This window comes from Phyllostomus hastatus, unplaced genomic scaffold (genome assembly GCF_019186645.2).
Source record: "Phyllostomus hastatus isolate PE091 unplaced genomic scaffold, TTU_PhHast_1.1 phas_scaffold_345, whole genome shotgun sequence".
Taxonomy (NCBI): domain Eukaryota; kingdom Metazoa; phylum Chordata; class Mammalia; order Chiroptera; family Phyllostomidae; genus Phyllostomus; species Phyllostomus hastatus.
The window spans coordinates 5,076,818-5,094,021 of record NW_025334024.1 but is presented as its reverse complement, the minus strand read 5'-3'; the positions used below and the strand labels follow the sequence as shown (position 1 = coordinate 5,094,021).

The 17,204-nt window shown below is 43.9% G+C and overlaps 1 protein-coding gene across 1 annotated transcript in view; it reads left to right on the top strand.

Moving 5' to 3' along the window:
• CDH13 (cadherin 13) overlaps nucleotides 1-17,204 on the top strand; it is a 1,008,841-nt gene that overhangs the window by 987,122 nt on the left and 4,515 nt on the right. The window contains exons 12-13 of the mRNA XM_045818585.1: nucleotides 10,277-10,510; nucleotides 13,510-13,728. Of these exons, the coding sequence (XP_045674541.1) occupies nucleotides 10,277-10,510; nucleotides 13,510-13,728 (453 nt within the window). The remainder of the gene's footprint in view (nucleotides 1-10,276; nucleotides 10,511-13,509; nucleotides 13,729-17,204) is intronic.

Sequence of the window (17,204 nt, the reverse complement as noted above, 5' to 3'; positions counted from 1 at the left end):
TTCCGTGGTCCAGATTTTCTGAAAAGGTTAAGATAGTGCCTTCAGAGTACAGGAATGCTTTTATTAAAGACTTGGATGAACAAAGAATTGCTGGGCCATCTTTAAAAAGGAGGGGGAGGGGAATAATAATTGCGAAGGAAAATATTGAGGTGGAGGATGAACATTCAGGAAGGCAATAAGAGAGAATCCCTTTGGGGACGCCGACAAGAGGACAGAGCAGCCGCAATTAGCACTGGGCACATTGTGGTGTGATTATCGCCCTGCTCAGGTAATCACAGAAAGGTCAAATGTTAGTCTCACTGTCTTACATGGGCTGTAAACTGTCACAAGCAATTTCTCCTAAGAGTTCTGGACTCCCCCCGGGGCTGGTCAAAGCAGGAAAGCGCTGGCTGCTGCTTCCTGGCTTAGCGCCATTTGCTCGGGAGTTTATTAGGCTGGTCTTTCTGCCCTCATCACCTATAACCTCACCTTTCACTCCTCCTGCTCTGAAATTGTATAGGGTCCAGCGTTCCGCAATTATTATCGAATGTCTTTTATGCCCTAGGAGAAGGTCTGAATTGTGACTTCAAAAGTCAAAGACAATATTTGGCCTCAGATAAATCCAAATGCCTTCACTCCAAGCACCTACCCTATGCAGAGTATAAAGGAAAAAGGGAAATATACGTATCTATATTATCCTTTAGTTCTCCCGAAGGCTCGGTGCTTTGAACCAGGAAGCCCCTGCTCTCTCGGGAGCTCACATTAAGTCTTGATATGATTATCAAAAGTGTCACATTCTCCATCCACTTTCATTTGAAAGAATAAGGGAATGATGGCAACAAAACAAGCCTGATTATTGCTAAATTCAGCAGCATGTTTTCATGACTTAGCAACTGGTGCAAGGTGTGCCTGAGCCTGCTGGTGCAGGATGGGATGTGGGTTACCAAAAAGACACAGACACAGAACCAGGCACGGCAGCTGTAAAACTCGAGTGGGATAGACCAAAATAATGATTTTTCATAGGCTAAGATCTATCATCTCCCAACCTGCCTTTTCCCTCAGCCCCTACATGACAGATGTTCTGATAATGCCAGCTGATTCAAAATTGAAATGCTGTGCAAAGTACATTTAGATTGATTAAAAGACAAAAATGTTACCCAGCCCCATAGGAAATGACTTCTGAACTACTAGACAGCCATGGCCCCCAAACTGGGGATACCAGGGGATATAAACTTTAAAAAGAGGCTTCAATTTATGGTGTGTCCCTTTTTGTAGAGCAACCAAGCTCTAAGCTGCATGGAGGATGTAGCAGATTATTTAGATTAATTCTACTTAAAAGATGCTAGTTTGGATAAAACCAAGCCATTAGTTATGATGGCAACCCAATTAAGCCTGTTTAACACCCCTTATCTCAGCTGTTATAGTAATTGAGGAAGAAAAATAAATTGAAGACTCAGCCATCATTCCTTGTTACTTGAAGTACCAGTAAAATATCAATCACACTGGAAATACTAGCTATAATTTTGTCACTGACAAAACAGCCCAATAAAACAACTCTTGGGATCCAGTAAAGGACAGGCTATGACCAAAGCTGTCCAGACGGCACACACAGCCCACAGAGACAGTGGGGCCTGGAGCCCCTGCTACCCTTTGACGAGCCAGCTCCCCAGCTTAGCCAAGGTGTGTGACTTATGCTCTCTCAGCCTCAGTTTCCCCATCTGCAGAGTGAGGACAATGCCGCCCTCCCTGCTGGGCTAGAAACCATGAGGACAAGATTCCTGGTGCTGAGTAAACACCTAGTAAATATTTAAGTCAACTGACTTGAACTTACAGACTGGCTTTTCTAAAAGTCAAAATCGCCAACACCTGAGGCAAACCATGAACTGCCATCGGATGACCACCCTGCTGGTGGTTTGAGCATTTTTCTAGGGAAGGAGAGGGCCGCACAGCCCTTCACTCGGAGTAGGGCTCTAAATGAAAAAACTAGCCGGAGATGCCACCTTGAATGCTGGACGGTTCACAGAGCCTGCCTGTCTGAATGCGGACAGTTAAGCCAACACTTGTCTGCCTAACAGCAGGACATTTCCACATTGATCAGCCAAATCAGCCATCTTAAAAATAATGTGTCCAGACATCCATTGGGAAAAGAAGCCGATATGAGTCTCAAAATGCTATCTGCAATGCCCATCTATGCCAGTGCAACTCCTCCTACCAAGGTGTCTCTTAACTGGTCCTCCTCTGTATTTCCTATTCCCCAGGTCAGATAATAGCATCGCCAGCTGCACAATCCCCAAGCCAGAGCCCAGTGCCCTACCTACACACCACCCCCAGTCCAATTCTGGCTGTGGGCTCAGCCTCCCTCACCAGCCTCCACTCCTGTGTTCCAACCACCCTCATCTCAGCCCTCATCCTCGGTCCCATTACCGCACTGGCATCCCAGTTGGGCTTCCTGTGTCCTCTCTCCTCACTCAAGTTCATTCCTTTCTGTGCCTCCAGCATCCTCCACTTTTATCAAAGCCACTCTCCTGCTTAAAAGTCTTTGAACTTCTTCCCACAAAATAGCCACACTGCTTCCTCATCCTAGAACAGCTTCTCCCTCTCCACAAACTGTTCTCATTTCTAGCACACTTCAAATGCCATCCCTTCACACAGCCTTCCGACCTGTGTCCCCAGGCAGTTAATTATACCACGCCACACGCCCCGATGACATTTCCCCTCATATCTCTTCCTGCACTTACAATGTTATTCTGCATCTGTTTATGTATCTGCTTCTGCCACGCCATTAGCATTTCAAGAGCAGGCACCCTCTACTGTTGATTTTTCTGTGTACCCACCCAGGCACAGAGCAGAGTCCCAATAAATGATTATTGACTGAATGAATAAAATGGACTGTCATGTTTAAACATGACCTCCAAATAAACTCTTCCCGTTTTTTTCCTTTTCTCTAAAGTCAGCAAAATGGAAACAAAAAAGCCAAAGAGTTCACTTTTTGAAACAGTTCAGTGTTTTAGGTTATTGTCTCTTCCAAAAGAATATTTAGTCCAGTTAGGCGAATAATTGCCCCAGTTCTCCATCAAGTATTACACAGAAACCTGGCATTATCTTCTGCAAAGCTATTTTCTACCAGGGTTTTTGTTGGCGTATAGCTACATTTGTTCAACATATAATATGGAATTGCCAATATCTTTATTAACAAAGCAATTCTTGAAAATGCTTGTGCCTTTTCATCTGACTTATTCCACTTAGCCGACAGTCTCAAGATCCATCCATGATGTCACAAATGGCAGTATTCCATCTTTGCTGATCGCTGAGTGGTAGGACAAGAACCATGATTTCATTCATATGTGGGACAAAACAGAAAGCAAGAAACAAACAAAACAAACACACGCACAGATGCAGACAACAGTGTGGTGGTTACCCAGGGGAGTGGTGAGGGGAGACCGAAGAGGGTGAAGGGGTCACATATGTGGCGACAGAAGGAGACGAGACTCAGGGCGGTGAGCAGTACGCATGCAGGTGACGCACTGTAGAACTGCACACCTGAAACTTATGCAAACTCATTAACAAATGTCACCCCAATAAACAATTTTAAAAAGATACTTGTGAATTAAAAAGTAATAAGATTCTTGGCTTCATGGGGCAAATGCCAAAAATGTTTTAAATTATGATACTGAAAAGCCATAGTAAATAGAACATAGGGATGAACTAAACAATGCAAACGATGGCCTTACAGAGAAGAACCCTGGTCCACTCTCACTTTTAAGTGAAGGTGAAGATGAGCCTAGAGCCCTGTTCATATGAAGTAAAAGATCCGGCACTTATTTGCTCACAGATGCACAGCAACACAGTGGGAACTCGATGGGGGGACACTGCCTCATCCATGTGCTTTGCCCCTATAAACAAGCCTCAGAAAGTAACTGGGGTGCCCAGCCTTCGCTCAGGGACCCACATCTGAACTTTGGCTCCTCTTAAATTGGCCCATCTTCTGATTTCCCTCCCCAAAGTTGGGCCTCAATCTCCCTTGAGACACGAGTGGAGGTCCCTCTACTTGTCCCCAGTGTGGACTCCCTGCTCTGAGCCCCAGCCCCACAAACCCCACCACCCCATCACACACACAGTTTTTTCTCCCCCTAGGGAAAGAAGGGAGGACTTGAATATAGACACAGCCGCTACTCTCAGAATAGAAGATAGAATGGAAAACTGTGGAAATATAATTACATATGATTACATATATAAAAAGAGTGAAATATCATTTTTCAAATCAATCTACATTAATTCAAAAATCTACCAAGTACCTCTTGTATAAGAGAGAACCAGCATGGAACACCATCCTGATGCGTACAGCCCATGGGGCTCAAAAATGAGCTTCCTGTGTTACCCTCTTCTCCCTCTCCCTTCCTGTGTGTCATTTTTCACGTGGGCAACCTCCCTTCCCACACCACTCCCCACATAAAACCACTGCACACATGACTCCCAAGGAAAGACATGTGCTGCGTGCCTCTAGGCCCAACTCACAAGATTTGGAACTAGGGACTAGAAAAATCTGCTGCTTTCCAGAAAGCAGTGCTTCTGAAAGTGCTTGGTGAGATCCCAGCACTCTCTGCATCCGAAGCCAGCCCATCCGAGTGCGGCAAGACCAAGAACCTTATTCTCCCAAGGGGACTCTCCTAATAAGATGCATTTGCAGTTCTGTCTTACCAGTGTGGGGACGTTGTAGCATGTGAAAATCTGGTCTCTTTATACAGGTGTTCATAGCAACATTGTTTATAACAGATAAAAAAAAATGTAAACAACCCAAATATCCATAGCCTAGTGAATTAATAAACAAAACACGATCTATTCATAGAATGAGATATTTTTCAGCTGTAAACAGAAATGAGGTACAGATTCATGCAATAGCATGGATGAACCTTAGAAACATTATGCAAAAAGAAGCCAGACACAAAAGGCCACATATTATATAATTCCATTTATAGAAGTTTCCAGAAAACATAAAACTATGAAGAAAAAGAGCAGAATATCAGTTGTCTAGGGCTAGAAGTAAGTGAAGAGAGTTCAGACAAATGGGCTGGAGGTTTTTTTGAGGGGGTGATGGAAATGTTCTAAAATTAGATGGTGGTGATCGTTATACAACTCTGTGAATTTGCTTGATATCAATTCATTTAAAAATATAAAAGAGTGAGAGACCAAAAAGTAAGTTAAAATTGAAAAAAGATTTCTAAATCCCCACATAACTTTCGAATTCACATTTCTATTTCTAATTATTATAGTAACCATGGTTATGGTAAAGGAAATTAAAAAGAGAAGAGTGTTATTTTAATGTTAATTATCTAGAGAGATAAACGCTGTTTAAGCTTTCATATATTTCTTTCTCATCTTTCTCTAATCACGTATATTTTTTACTTTGGATTACACTGTTTCTAATTGTGCCTCTTATTGACAAGTATTTTTTTCCTCCTGAATAATGAAACCTATCAGAAAAATAGGTGTTTTTTGGGTAAGTGGAAGTCCTGTTTGGTCAGAATTCTGAGTTAAATAAAATTCCTACAATTAAAAAAAAACAAAACAGCCCTGCTTCTCATCGCAGCCACGCGGGCAGCACCAGAGCAGAGCTGGAGGCCCACAGACAACACGTGCCCCTTTGGGGACTGGCCCCCGCTCTGCAGGCCTCCCACAAACCCAGCACACGGCCGGCCAGGTAAACAAGGAAAACACGGAAGACTGCTCTCCACCCTCTCCACCAATACTCGATGCCACCACAAGTGCCAAAATAATAAGACCTCATGCTCTGGAGTGTGGCTCAGAGGGTGGGTTGGTCACAATCCCCAGTCATTCCACTGACTTCCCAGGCACCCAGAGAGCACGTGATGTGAGAATACACTGGTGATAGCCTGGGACGAGTTACTTAATCTCTCTGAGTCCCAGTTTCCTCTTTTGGGAAATGAGGGAAAACTAGAAAGTAGGACTCCAAATGCTCAAAGCAGCAACCTATCTGGGTTAAATTGTCTGGGTTCAAAATCAAGCAGCGGGGTCCCTTTGGTCCTGTCTTGGTCATGTAATGTGCGGAGAGGTATTACAAGCCACCAGTGCTGAGTGGGACACAGCCAGAAATGGGAGCAAGAGGTGGCAAGTGCCGGGGAGACCCTGGCAGGCTGCCAGCCTCATGAAGTCAAAGCACCTCCAAGGCCTTAAAGTCACAGTCCTCTATGGGACAGACCCCACCATCCAGATCCACAGGAAAGAATGGTGGCATTCCCCCCAGGTCTTGCCACTGTTTGGCAGCATGAGAACTAGAGACAAAATGAAGAATCCACCAACATTTGAAGGCTGGGGAGATGGGGAGTTGTTGAGTGGGGACAGAGTCTCATCTGAGGAAGATGAGGAAGTCACGGGGGGGCAGGCGCTGATAGCTGTGCAACAGTGCGTGTGGGCTCAATGGCACTGAACTGTGTGCTTAAAAATGGTTAAGAAGGTAAATTTTGTTTTGTATGTTTTTACCAAAATAAAAAGTAGCTCCTGGGAAAGATTAAAATAATGATAATAATTCATAATAATAACCCCAAGTCACGGTTCAGGAATTTTAGTTTGCTTTCATGGTTGAAGTAAGAACCTGAAGAATCTACCTCCATGGTTCCAACACAGAAAGTGAAGTTTGACCCTTAATTCTAGAGAAGGAGGTCTGATGCTCAGCTAGTTACTTTGACCCCATCCTAAGCCTCTCCAGGCCTCAGCCTCACCACACCTCAGACAAAGGTGTCCCGGATCGCTGCTCTGGCCCTGCACCAAGCCCATGGCTGCACGTCGGGCATCTGCTGACCAATCCTCCACCCTGCAGTGTAAATGTAGGTGCATTTCCCCAGAGGCAGGGCCACGACCATGATCCGATTCCCCAAAGAGCCCACTTCCCATTCAGTTTAAGAGCCACCGACAGGAATGGTTCATCTCTCAGGGGCCCCACCATCTTCCAACGCTGTAAAGACGAAAGCCCCATGGACACAGGCAGTCTTCCACCTGTCTGGGGGTTGGGCGTCCTCTGACTTTTAAAGTGTGGTTTTAGCTCCATATTGCAGGAGTCTTGCTGAGACTGAGGCTATTTTTTTTCCTATTGAAATAGAAAATCGATGAAGGAGGGCACAGTCCCAACGATGCTTTGGTTCTGATATCTGGTTATGCAGAGTCATCTCTAGGGGGCTGGGGGTTGCTGATGGGGAGAGGAAGAGGAGGGGTGAGGGATTTTTTGCTGAGTGCCAAGGAATTCTTGGAAGCTCCAATATTTCCTGGGGTCCCAGAACAATTGAAGCAAAATTGGCTTGTGAAGAACCATTACGTTTTGAATTACATTTGAATTTTGGATGGTGATTTTTCTCCATCCTGTGCATATCATCTGGGAGAGACTCTTTCCCTGGGGATTTTGAGAATTCACTCGTTACCTTATCAATGAGAAAAACCAGCTAATTTTATTTGACTTCAGAAAAAGACATTACCAGGCTGGCCTGGGAATAACACGCGGGGAATTGAGGACGGTAGCATAATTAAGTTCACAAAAAGCCAATTCTTATATTTCACATACTCAAAATGCCTTCTCATCCATTCCACCAAATGATTTCATAACATATTCAGACTGAAAAAAGATATAGTGGATTCCTCTGAGATAGTCAATTAGTTCAATTAAAAGAGAAAAATAAGTTTTCAAGACAGAAAATCAACCAAATTGATGAAAGCTGACACTAGATAACCAACTTCAGAGTAATTATGTGTTTCCTTTGAGTTCTTGCTCTTACAAAAGGTGATGATATGCCATTAGAAATAGCCATCCTTTTGATGATTAATTACACTTGTGTTCCTATCTTAGCAGATGTTTATTTAAATATTTACTCTGCAACTGTCTTTGGGTGTCGACATATTTAAAGTTCCACCAGCCCCAGGAAACAGAATGTGCTCTCACTGCTTCACCACTCACAGCTCAGTTCCTTCAAGCTGGCTTCTTCCCCACAATTGGAAACCTCTCCCAAAAAAGTCACCAATAACAATCTCCCTGCAAAATCCCATTGCTTCTCTTTACTCCTTATCCTTCTGGGCATCAAAACACATTGCCTCCTCTTCCAGTTCATCTCCCCTGTGTCTCTGCAAACTATCATCTGCTCTTTCAACTTGGGGATTTCTCTCTCCACCCACCTGTCATTGTCTGCTTTCACCTGGGGTGACCTAATTTGCTGGACAGACTTCAAAAGCATCCAGGCTGACAACACCCCCATTGCTAACTCGGCATTTCTCCTAGGCTGTGAGCACCTGTACACGGTCACACTGAATATAGGGGTCATTAGCACGACCACAGCTGAACTTGTCTTTTTCCTCCCTACTACCTTCTGCTCTTCTTCTGCTGGCCCTCACCTGGGTGCCTAAATCAACAAGAAGAGACATTTCTTTCCTGTTTGTACTGCCCACATTGTGACTCAACCCATTGCTGGTCTCCAATGTCCGACATCTTCTGTAAATGCCATTGTGTGTTTCTAAAAAATAAGTCAGATCAGATGGTTTGCCCCTCTGTGGCTTCATGCAGTCCATAAAATCAGTACAAGCAACCTGTCCTGCTAGCCAAGGCTGCGCGCCCTACCAGACATCTCCAGCCTCATCCCCTTAGCGTCCTCCTACACACCCTGCAGCAGGGGACAGCCCGGGATGCCAGGTGACTTTGCCTGTATCCACGCAGGCCAGGGGCGAAGGCAACTCGAGAGTTAGCAGAATGTCTTGCGATCCTCCCAGGACTGTGCGCACGGGAGGCTGCAAGGAGCCGCTGTAGCCCATTTCCCACTTGCCTCCCTAAGTCCTAAGACAGTTTCTCATCGCCTTCTGGGTTCCGACAAGGGATGAGGCTTCCTATCCACCGCTCTTAGGGTGCAGACAATGACACTTCAAGAAGTAGCTTTAAACTGGCTCCTCTACAACAGGGTGTCCCCTCATTTGTGATGCAGCCAACTGCCTCCTTTCATTTCAGTGTCACCTGCACAAGGGCTCCCATCGCCTCCTGGTCCTTCGACTGTTCCTGTCAGTAATAAACAGCCTGAATCTCCAAAGCACTCGTTGCTTACTCGCCGCCAGACCTGCCAGACCGGGCCTGGCCTTGCACTGGACACCTGCAGTCTGAGCCCAGACATTCACTGCCCTCCCACCCCCACATAATTCACAACCCGACTTTAAACTTAATGCGCACTTCAGAAAATTAACGTAGGATGAGATAAAATAAAATTAAGCTTGTAAATCTGGTTCAGTGCAAATGAGGATAGGAAAAATTAAATGGAGCCAGACATTAGGTCAGTACTAGTGCATAAAATTAGAGCGCTGTAATTGTAGAAGGGCCTCGGACCCTTTAGGGAGAAGGCAAGTCCGCACACTGACTACTTACGGCCTGCAAATTCGGCTCTGACTTTCCTCACAGAAAATTCAGAACTATTAATGAGTGCTTTGTCCCAAGAGCAAGTCTCTAATGCGTACATGATTAAAAATAAGTTTAGAGAAAGGTAAATGATATCACGCTGGCTCTTATGAAGATTAAACATCCCTTTCTTAACATGGAAGACACTGTTGCATAAGTGAGGTTATATGGGTTTCTTAAAATAATATTTCCTAAAATGAAAACCATTTCAGGAAGGAGATGAAATATTGAAAAAGTGAGACTTGAAGCACAAGACCCAATGATTATGTTATGATTGTTTCATCTGGCCCTGTAGCCGGCCAGGGGTTTCGTTTCTCCCAACGAACCGGCCTTTCGTCATCTGCCCTGTGCTGCCCGGCTAAGCCCCGGCTGGCCCCCTGGGCACCGTCAGCCTCGCCAGACCCTTCTCTGCTCACAAAAGAAAACCCTGGAAGGGCTGTCTCCTCAGCCAACTCCCCAGTCAGTACAGAGGTAAAGGACACGGCCTTCTCTCCTGAGGTCTCTGCCTTCCTGTACCACCAGCGTACGGGAAAACTTGGATATTCAGATAAAAGGTTGAATTTGTTGATCAAGGAAAAGTCCATTCATTATCTCCATTCTTTGAGGGACTTTCAGTGTGTTAGCATGACTCGTGTGTTGGAAGCTCAGTGTCCTAAAGGAGAAGCCTGAAGAACTTAAAGCCAAAGTCCTATACATGGTAACAGGCTTGGAAACCACGAACCCTTATACAAATATGTGAGCTATTGCTGTCGGCCCTTCTGAAGCCTGTTCATCGTAAGGGTGTCTGGCACACCGGGAAAGCACCGTGGAAAGTTCTTCTTGCGTATAGTGGTTGTGTACTAACCTCGTCCCTTTCGCCCGTAGGCAACCCCCCTGCCACCGGGACTGGAACCGTGCTGATAACCCTGGAAGACGTGAACGACAACGCTCCCTTCATTTACCCCACAGTGGCCGAAGTCTGTGATGACGCCAAAAACCTCAGTGTGGTCATTTTGGGAGCATCAGATAAGGATCTTCACCCAAATACAGATCCTTTCAAATTTGAAATCCACAAACAAACTGTCCCTGATAAAGTCTGGAAGATCTCCAAGATCAACAGTAAGTCCAGTTAGAGATTCTCCCGTTACCCTGTGGCTTTGAGCCGAGTGTCGCTGGCTTGGCTTCCTCTTCTGGACTGTTTCTCCTCTCCTACCCTCTCGTGCACTCTAACATGGTTATTTCAGGTTGTTTATGCACTATACATATTGATAGTTTTCCCTCCAGCTAATGAATACAACTTGTAAATATATTAAATATCAGTTCCTTATCATGCAAACATGAGAGTTTTCTCTATTGCTTCCTCTCTTTCTATACTGTATACATTATACTATCCATCCTGTACTGTACACTCTACAGGGTACACTGTATTCTACCCACCCTATGATTGTACACTCTGTAGGGTACACTATACTCTATACCCTACATCACATGATATATACCTTATACTGTGTACTCTAGACTGTCCACCCTATTCTGTACATCCTGTACTGCACAGCTCCATACAGTACACCCACCCAATCTGCAGCTTTCAAAAGCCAGAGCTGCTGCCTCTCTCTAAGCACATCCTGGCTCAGCTGCCTCTCCTTTCTCAAATAACTGTGTTTACGCCTAACTTCATGAGCACTGCGGAGAGGTTTTCTGTGGTGTGCTTGCTGTTATAAAAGACTAGGGAGGGGAGAAGCAGCAGTCCAGGAATCTGTAGGAAGGTTAACCTCTACTCCTCCAGCTTCCATGTCACGCTGCAGACCTCCTCAAAATTGACTTAGTCTTTATAATGACCTTGGCTTTTACTTTCAACTTTGATATCTTCTTTCATCTATCCTGTCCCTCATTTATGAAACTCGCAGGCAGTGTCCCTTCCTACCAATCTTCCCATGTGGGCAGGTGGAATTCAGAACTTGGCCCAACATTTATCATCTGCCTTATTAAGGCTGAAACACCAGTGTATTGAATTATGAACTATCCCTCTCTCCACAATACCTCACCCACTTTCCTCCACACTGCCAGCTTCACCTTGCCTTGAAATGAAACAAAAAACCAGAACTCACACATTAGACATACACTCTGTCATCAATAATGAACTTCTCCTGTCATTGACCTAGTCAAGGCTCCTCTTCTTAGATCAGCCACAGAAATTTTGAGAGAGATGGGGAATTACCCATTTCATTAGGTTTCAAAAATGTATTGTACAATTGTGCATAAAATTTTCTATTACAAATCTCATATGTATTGTTATGGCCTTATCTCACTTCTCGTTTTATTAGTGCCTTTCTCTTGTTATTGATTCTGTTTGCCCATTTGTCTATTTTATCGCTTTTTAAAAAAACAAATGTTGTTACACTGATTATTTTTAACTAAAACAGCCTTCTCTTGTCGGAGCAGTGACTATTTTGTTTGCTAGTTTTTCTGCGTCTAGCTGATTTGAATAATTATCACCAGTTCTTTCCAACTGGAACTTTTTTTTATCCTCACCTGAGGACATGCCCACTGATTTTAGAGAGAGGGGAAGGGAGTGGGGGAGAGAGGGGGAGGAACATCAATGTCACATCAAAGAAAAACATCGATGGTTGCCTCCCATGTACTCCCTGATGGAACTCAGGACATTTCGGTATACAGGACGACACTCGAACCAACTGAGCCACACGGGCCAGGGCTCCCGCTGGAACTTTCTTATGCAAGAGGTTCTCCTACTTGAGGGAGATGGAAGAATGTTCCTGAGTTAATCTGCCATTTCACTGGGGTAGTTTGCTACCTTGGTTGTATCAGCTGCTGCCCCTAACCTTCTGGTTAGGATGATACTTCATCTGCTTCTGTTTTCAGGTCTTCACACTCCACTTTACCTCCTGGTCTTATTTAATAAACATGATGCCTTCTAAATTCTTTCTCTTGTCCCCAAATGATTTTTCTGAACACTTAGCATTGTCCATCCCCAGAAAGGGGCAGTTTAAAAACAAGCAAGCAAACAAAAATCCCTAGTCCCCTGAGTGATGGAAAAGAGAACAGCCTGCCCTGGCCAGGTAGCTCATTTGGTTAGAGGTTGTCCCCGATGCACCTTGGTTGTGGGTTCGATCCTGGCCAGGACACATATAGAAACAACCAATAAATAAATGAATAAGTAGAACAACAAATTTATATCTCTCTCTCCCCCTCCCTCCCTCTGTTTTTCTTCCTCCTCCCTTCTCTCTCTCTCTCTCTCTCTCTCTCTCTCCCCTCTCTCTCTCTAAAATCAATAAATTTAAAAAAGAAAGAAAATAACCTGAGGCTAAAAAGAGCGGCCCGGTAGGGTGGCCACTCTGAGTGCTGCCCGGGGGCCTGGTAATGGCAGATATTCCCAGCAAACATGGGCGTAAAGGCCCAGGCTCCATGCTGTGGACCCTGCTGTGGTTCCCACCCAGGTCTAGGGCTCTGGGCTGAGGACAAGAAAGACGACAGAGTCCGTCCCTGCGGCAATTCACAGGGTCCTGCCCATGTGTAAAGTGAGTGGGTTTTTTGGGGGGGGTCCAAGAATTTATTTTGATTTTTTCTATTTGCATTCTTATATAAAAATGCTCTGAGCCGATCATTTTTTCTCTTTTTTCCAGCTTTGTTGGAAAAGTATAATTGACAAATAAAAATTGTGTATATTTAAGATGTACAATGTGATCATTTGAGAATAGACTTTTGCATTATTTTTTCTAGATATTGAATATGATCTTTGTGAAGATGGCCTTATTGGCATAAGAAATTTGCAGGGAGAAGTTCTTGGTAGTCAGTCATTTTCACAACAGCGGCTCCCCTTGAAACTGATTATAGTAACACCGAACCACAGCCCTCCTGGATGACGGGAACGTCCTATCTGTACTGTCCAGTATGGTAGCCACCAGCCACGTGTGGTTGCAGGCACACAAAATGTGGCTGGTGCAATGGAACTGAATTGATATTTTTATTCAATGTTAGTGAATTTAAATGTAAATGTTCTCATGGTTATGAACAAAATGCAATGCCTGTTTTGTGTGTTCTCCCTCTTTCCTTTGGAAAGGTCTGACCCCCTCTCACGAAGGCCCCCCTTGTCTTTGTAGATACACACGCCCTGGTAAGCCTTCTTCAAAATCTGAACAAAGCAAACTACCAGCTGCCCATCATGGTGACAGATTCAGGGAAGCCACCCATGACCAACATCACAGACCTCAGGGTACAAGTGTGTTCCTGCAAGAATTCCAAAGTAGACTGCAACGCCGCGGGGGCCCTGCACTTCAGCCCGACCTCGGTCCTGCTCATCTCCCTCTTCAGTTTAGTGTGTAAGTCGGCCGACTCCAGTGCGTGCACACGTATGAAAACTGACCAAAGCCTTTTGTCCCCAGAATGTTTGTCCCAAAGAAAGCATTTCTTTTTCATTTATGTCTGTACAATAGAAGGTGTTACACATAAAAAAGTGCTCCAACTAATGTTGAAAGGCATCTTAACACCCCCCTGGCAACCTGAGAAAGTGTGCAAAAGCACGCTTTGCTACCCTAAGAGCAGGTGATGAGATGACTTCCTGCACGTGCCACTGAACGTGAGCGGATACAAACGTGCTCAGAGTAGTCAGCTGGTCTTTCAGGGCCCTGTCTCTCTCTGCACTGTGCAGAGGTCACAGTGCAGAGATCCCAAGGTCAAAGTACCTACTATACCTTTTTAAGAACAGTCATGAGAATTCATGTATGGCAGTTGGGCCATAGGAAAAGAGGTAAGTGTATAATTCACACATTTTTTTCACTGACTGGTAGTAATGGCTATAATATAATGAAGCATTATTTTAAACAAATTATTATGACTAGTAATATAGATGTGAGCATAAAATGATTAGGTATGTGTATCAAATATTTCCTATTCATGGAATATTAGTCCAATTTTAACTTTAGCAATTATTTACATATAGTGCCATTCAAAAAGCCTTTTGACCCTCAGTATTCACGTTTTGACAGGGATATTGATGTAATTGTGCATTAGGAAGTCGAGAAATTGATGATTAGAAAAAAATAACAGAAGTTATTATATCCTGGTGATAATGGTAAGTCAGGTCAACAGGAAATCACATGTTCCACTATCAGAAATGTGCTGTGTGTAAAGCTCTGTGCTGGGCCAGCGCCCCGTGGGCAGCACAAAGGAGGAAAAACCCTTATAACAAGAAATGTCTCATTCGATGGGTGGGAGGGAGGGCAGAAGGGAGGAAGGAAGAAAGAAGGGAAGGAAGGAAGGGAGGAAGGAGGGAGGGAAGGAAGGAAATATATATCCTTCTCTCTCATTCCTGTATTTTTTCTTCTTTCTTCTTCCTTCCTTTTACTTCAAGAAATAAAATTTCTTGAAGGAACAGGTAAAGGTGTTCCTCTCCCCAATTTTATTTCCTGTTCTCTCTCCCCAGAGACAATAGCTATTATTATATATGAGTTAGAGTGTGTCCTGGCATTGCTCTGTACTGTTACTACCCCCACACACCATGTATAGTTCTAGTTTGTGCAGTTAGGAAAACCTTATCTAATTTGCACTATGTTGAGCGTGATGTTTTGCATCTTACTCTTCTTCCTTTCCCCACTATATCTCCAAGAGTCATCTATGTTGCTGTAGGTCAGGGGTCAGCCAACTTCTTTCCATAAAGGGCCAGGCAGCAAATATTTTGGGTTCTGTGGGCCACATCAGGTCTCTTTCACATGTTCTCTCTCTCTCTCTCTCTCCCCCTCTCTCTCTCTCTCTTTTTTGCTTCATTCTTTTCTTCTTTACCACTCTTTACCACTCTTTACAAGTGTGAAAACCAGGTTTGAGAGCCATATAAACACACAGAGGCCCACTGGCCATAGTTTACCCCTGTTCTAGTTCATGCGTTTTAACTGCTGGAGAGTATCCTGTCCCATCAATATGGCACAGTGTATATTTCTCTATCAACAGATGCATTACAGTTATTTCCAATATTCTGCTTTGTCCAACTCTATTCCAGTAACATCTGGAATCTCTCTTCCACTAGCTTCCGAAGTGAGTACTGCAAGCCCAGTACTGGGTTCTAGGAGAAGTTGGAATTGCACATATAGCAGAGTCTAGATAAAGAAATAAAAATGCCTGGGTCCAAGTGTATGTGTGCTTGTGCACATGTACTGTGTATGCACATGTGTGTTGCACATGTTATGTGTGCATGTGTGTGTGCACAATTATGTGTGTACGGAGAGAGAGAGAGAAGATCATAAGTAGCCGTTCACACATCGTTGTCTATAATCCCAATTATACAACATCACATTCTTGATGGCATCCCTTTGAAGAACCAAGGCACTGCAGGCCGCAGCTCTCCTACTCACTTATCACTACTTAGACTGCAGTGAGTTTTTTACATGGAGACTTCCGCCCCCTGTTTGTTAAAATGCAGGTTCCCAGGCCCGTCCAACCTATGGAACCAACATCCCAAGTGACAGTTGCCCCCAGCACACAGACCCAATGTTTCTATGCTTTTACACAATATTTTATAATAATACACATGTCTGCTACTATGAATCATGTGTTAAATATTATTAAGACAATCTGTTTAAAACACCACATTTTGCCATGTACAATGCACATCCATGTATTTGGCCCAAACCTTCAGGAAAAAAAAATCCTTCATTTTAATTTTTTAATTCAATGTTTCCTTTATTTATATTTAGATACTTATTTTTTGTATTATAAAGGAATTTTAGCTTTTATTTTTTAAGAAATTATGGTACAAGAAATTATGTAACAAATAATTATAAAACACAAGAATAGATACAAGGTATTTCAGGTACTACCCATGTATAATGCGCATCCTTATTTTTTCCTCAAAAATTTAGGCAAAAAAAGTGTGCATTATACACAGCAAAATATGGTAAAAGGAATATAAATAGACATGATAGTATTTCCTTCTTACAAACAAGGGATGTTCTTGCGCCCCCCTCCTTGGAGACCCCTGGCCTGTAGATACCAATAGTGAATGAGCAGGCACCCAAAGACCGTCCACCTCTCTCTGCTGAGTTCTTACATCACAGCTAATCTAAGGTAGAGTTGCCTGGTAACTCCTAAGGCATTCATATTCAGTTTATACTCAAAATATTATCATTGAGAAGAGACAGGTGCATGTACAACACTCGTATATTTGAGAGATCAGATGTGTTTTTTGTTCTCACCTAAATGGAGAGCCATCCAGTCTAGCAGCATGTGGCTCCCCCGCTGTAGGTACCGGTAAGTAAAACCAAAATCACCCTCACAAAGGAGCTCTGAGTCTCCTACACAGACAGAAATGTCCTCGGTTGACCTTTCAATGTGTGACACCACAAGACAGGTATTTTCAGCCTGAGAAAACAGCTTAAGAACAGGTGTTATCACTCACCTGTTTGACTTCAAATAGAACCTCAGTCTGGCTCTATACAAAAGGCGTAAGATTATTTAACATTGTTCATTTGAACATTAGAGATGCCTGCCAAATATAATAATTCTTGTTTTACTATATACCTAGCCCAAGATGTTCTTTCTAACCAGAAAGGCATGGTCCTAATAAGAAGCGAGAGACTGGGTCAGAGCCAGGGTGAATAAGTCACCGGGGAGGGGGGAGGGACCCAGGGCTCACACACTCCCTCAGGACAGCAGAAGTCTGTGGCCAGCGGCCATCCCACCTGAGCTGCTGATAACATAACAGTGACAAGAGGCTACACGGAAATGGGCCTAAACCACTAAACAAGGTGGGGCAAGAGGTGAAAACTGAATTATAGAGTGCAAGGGTAAGACACCTTCCCAACTC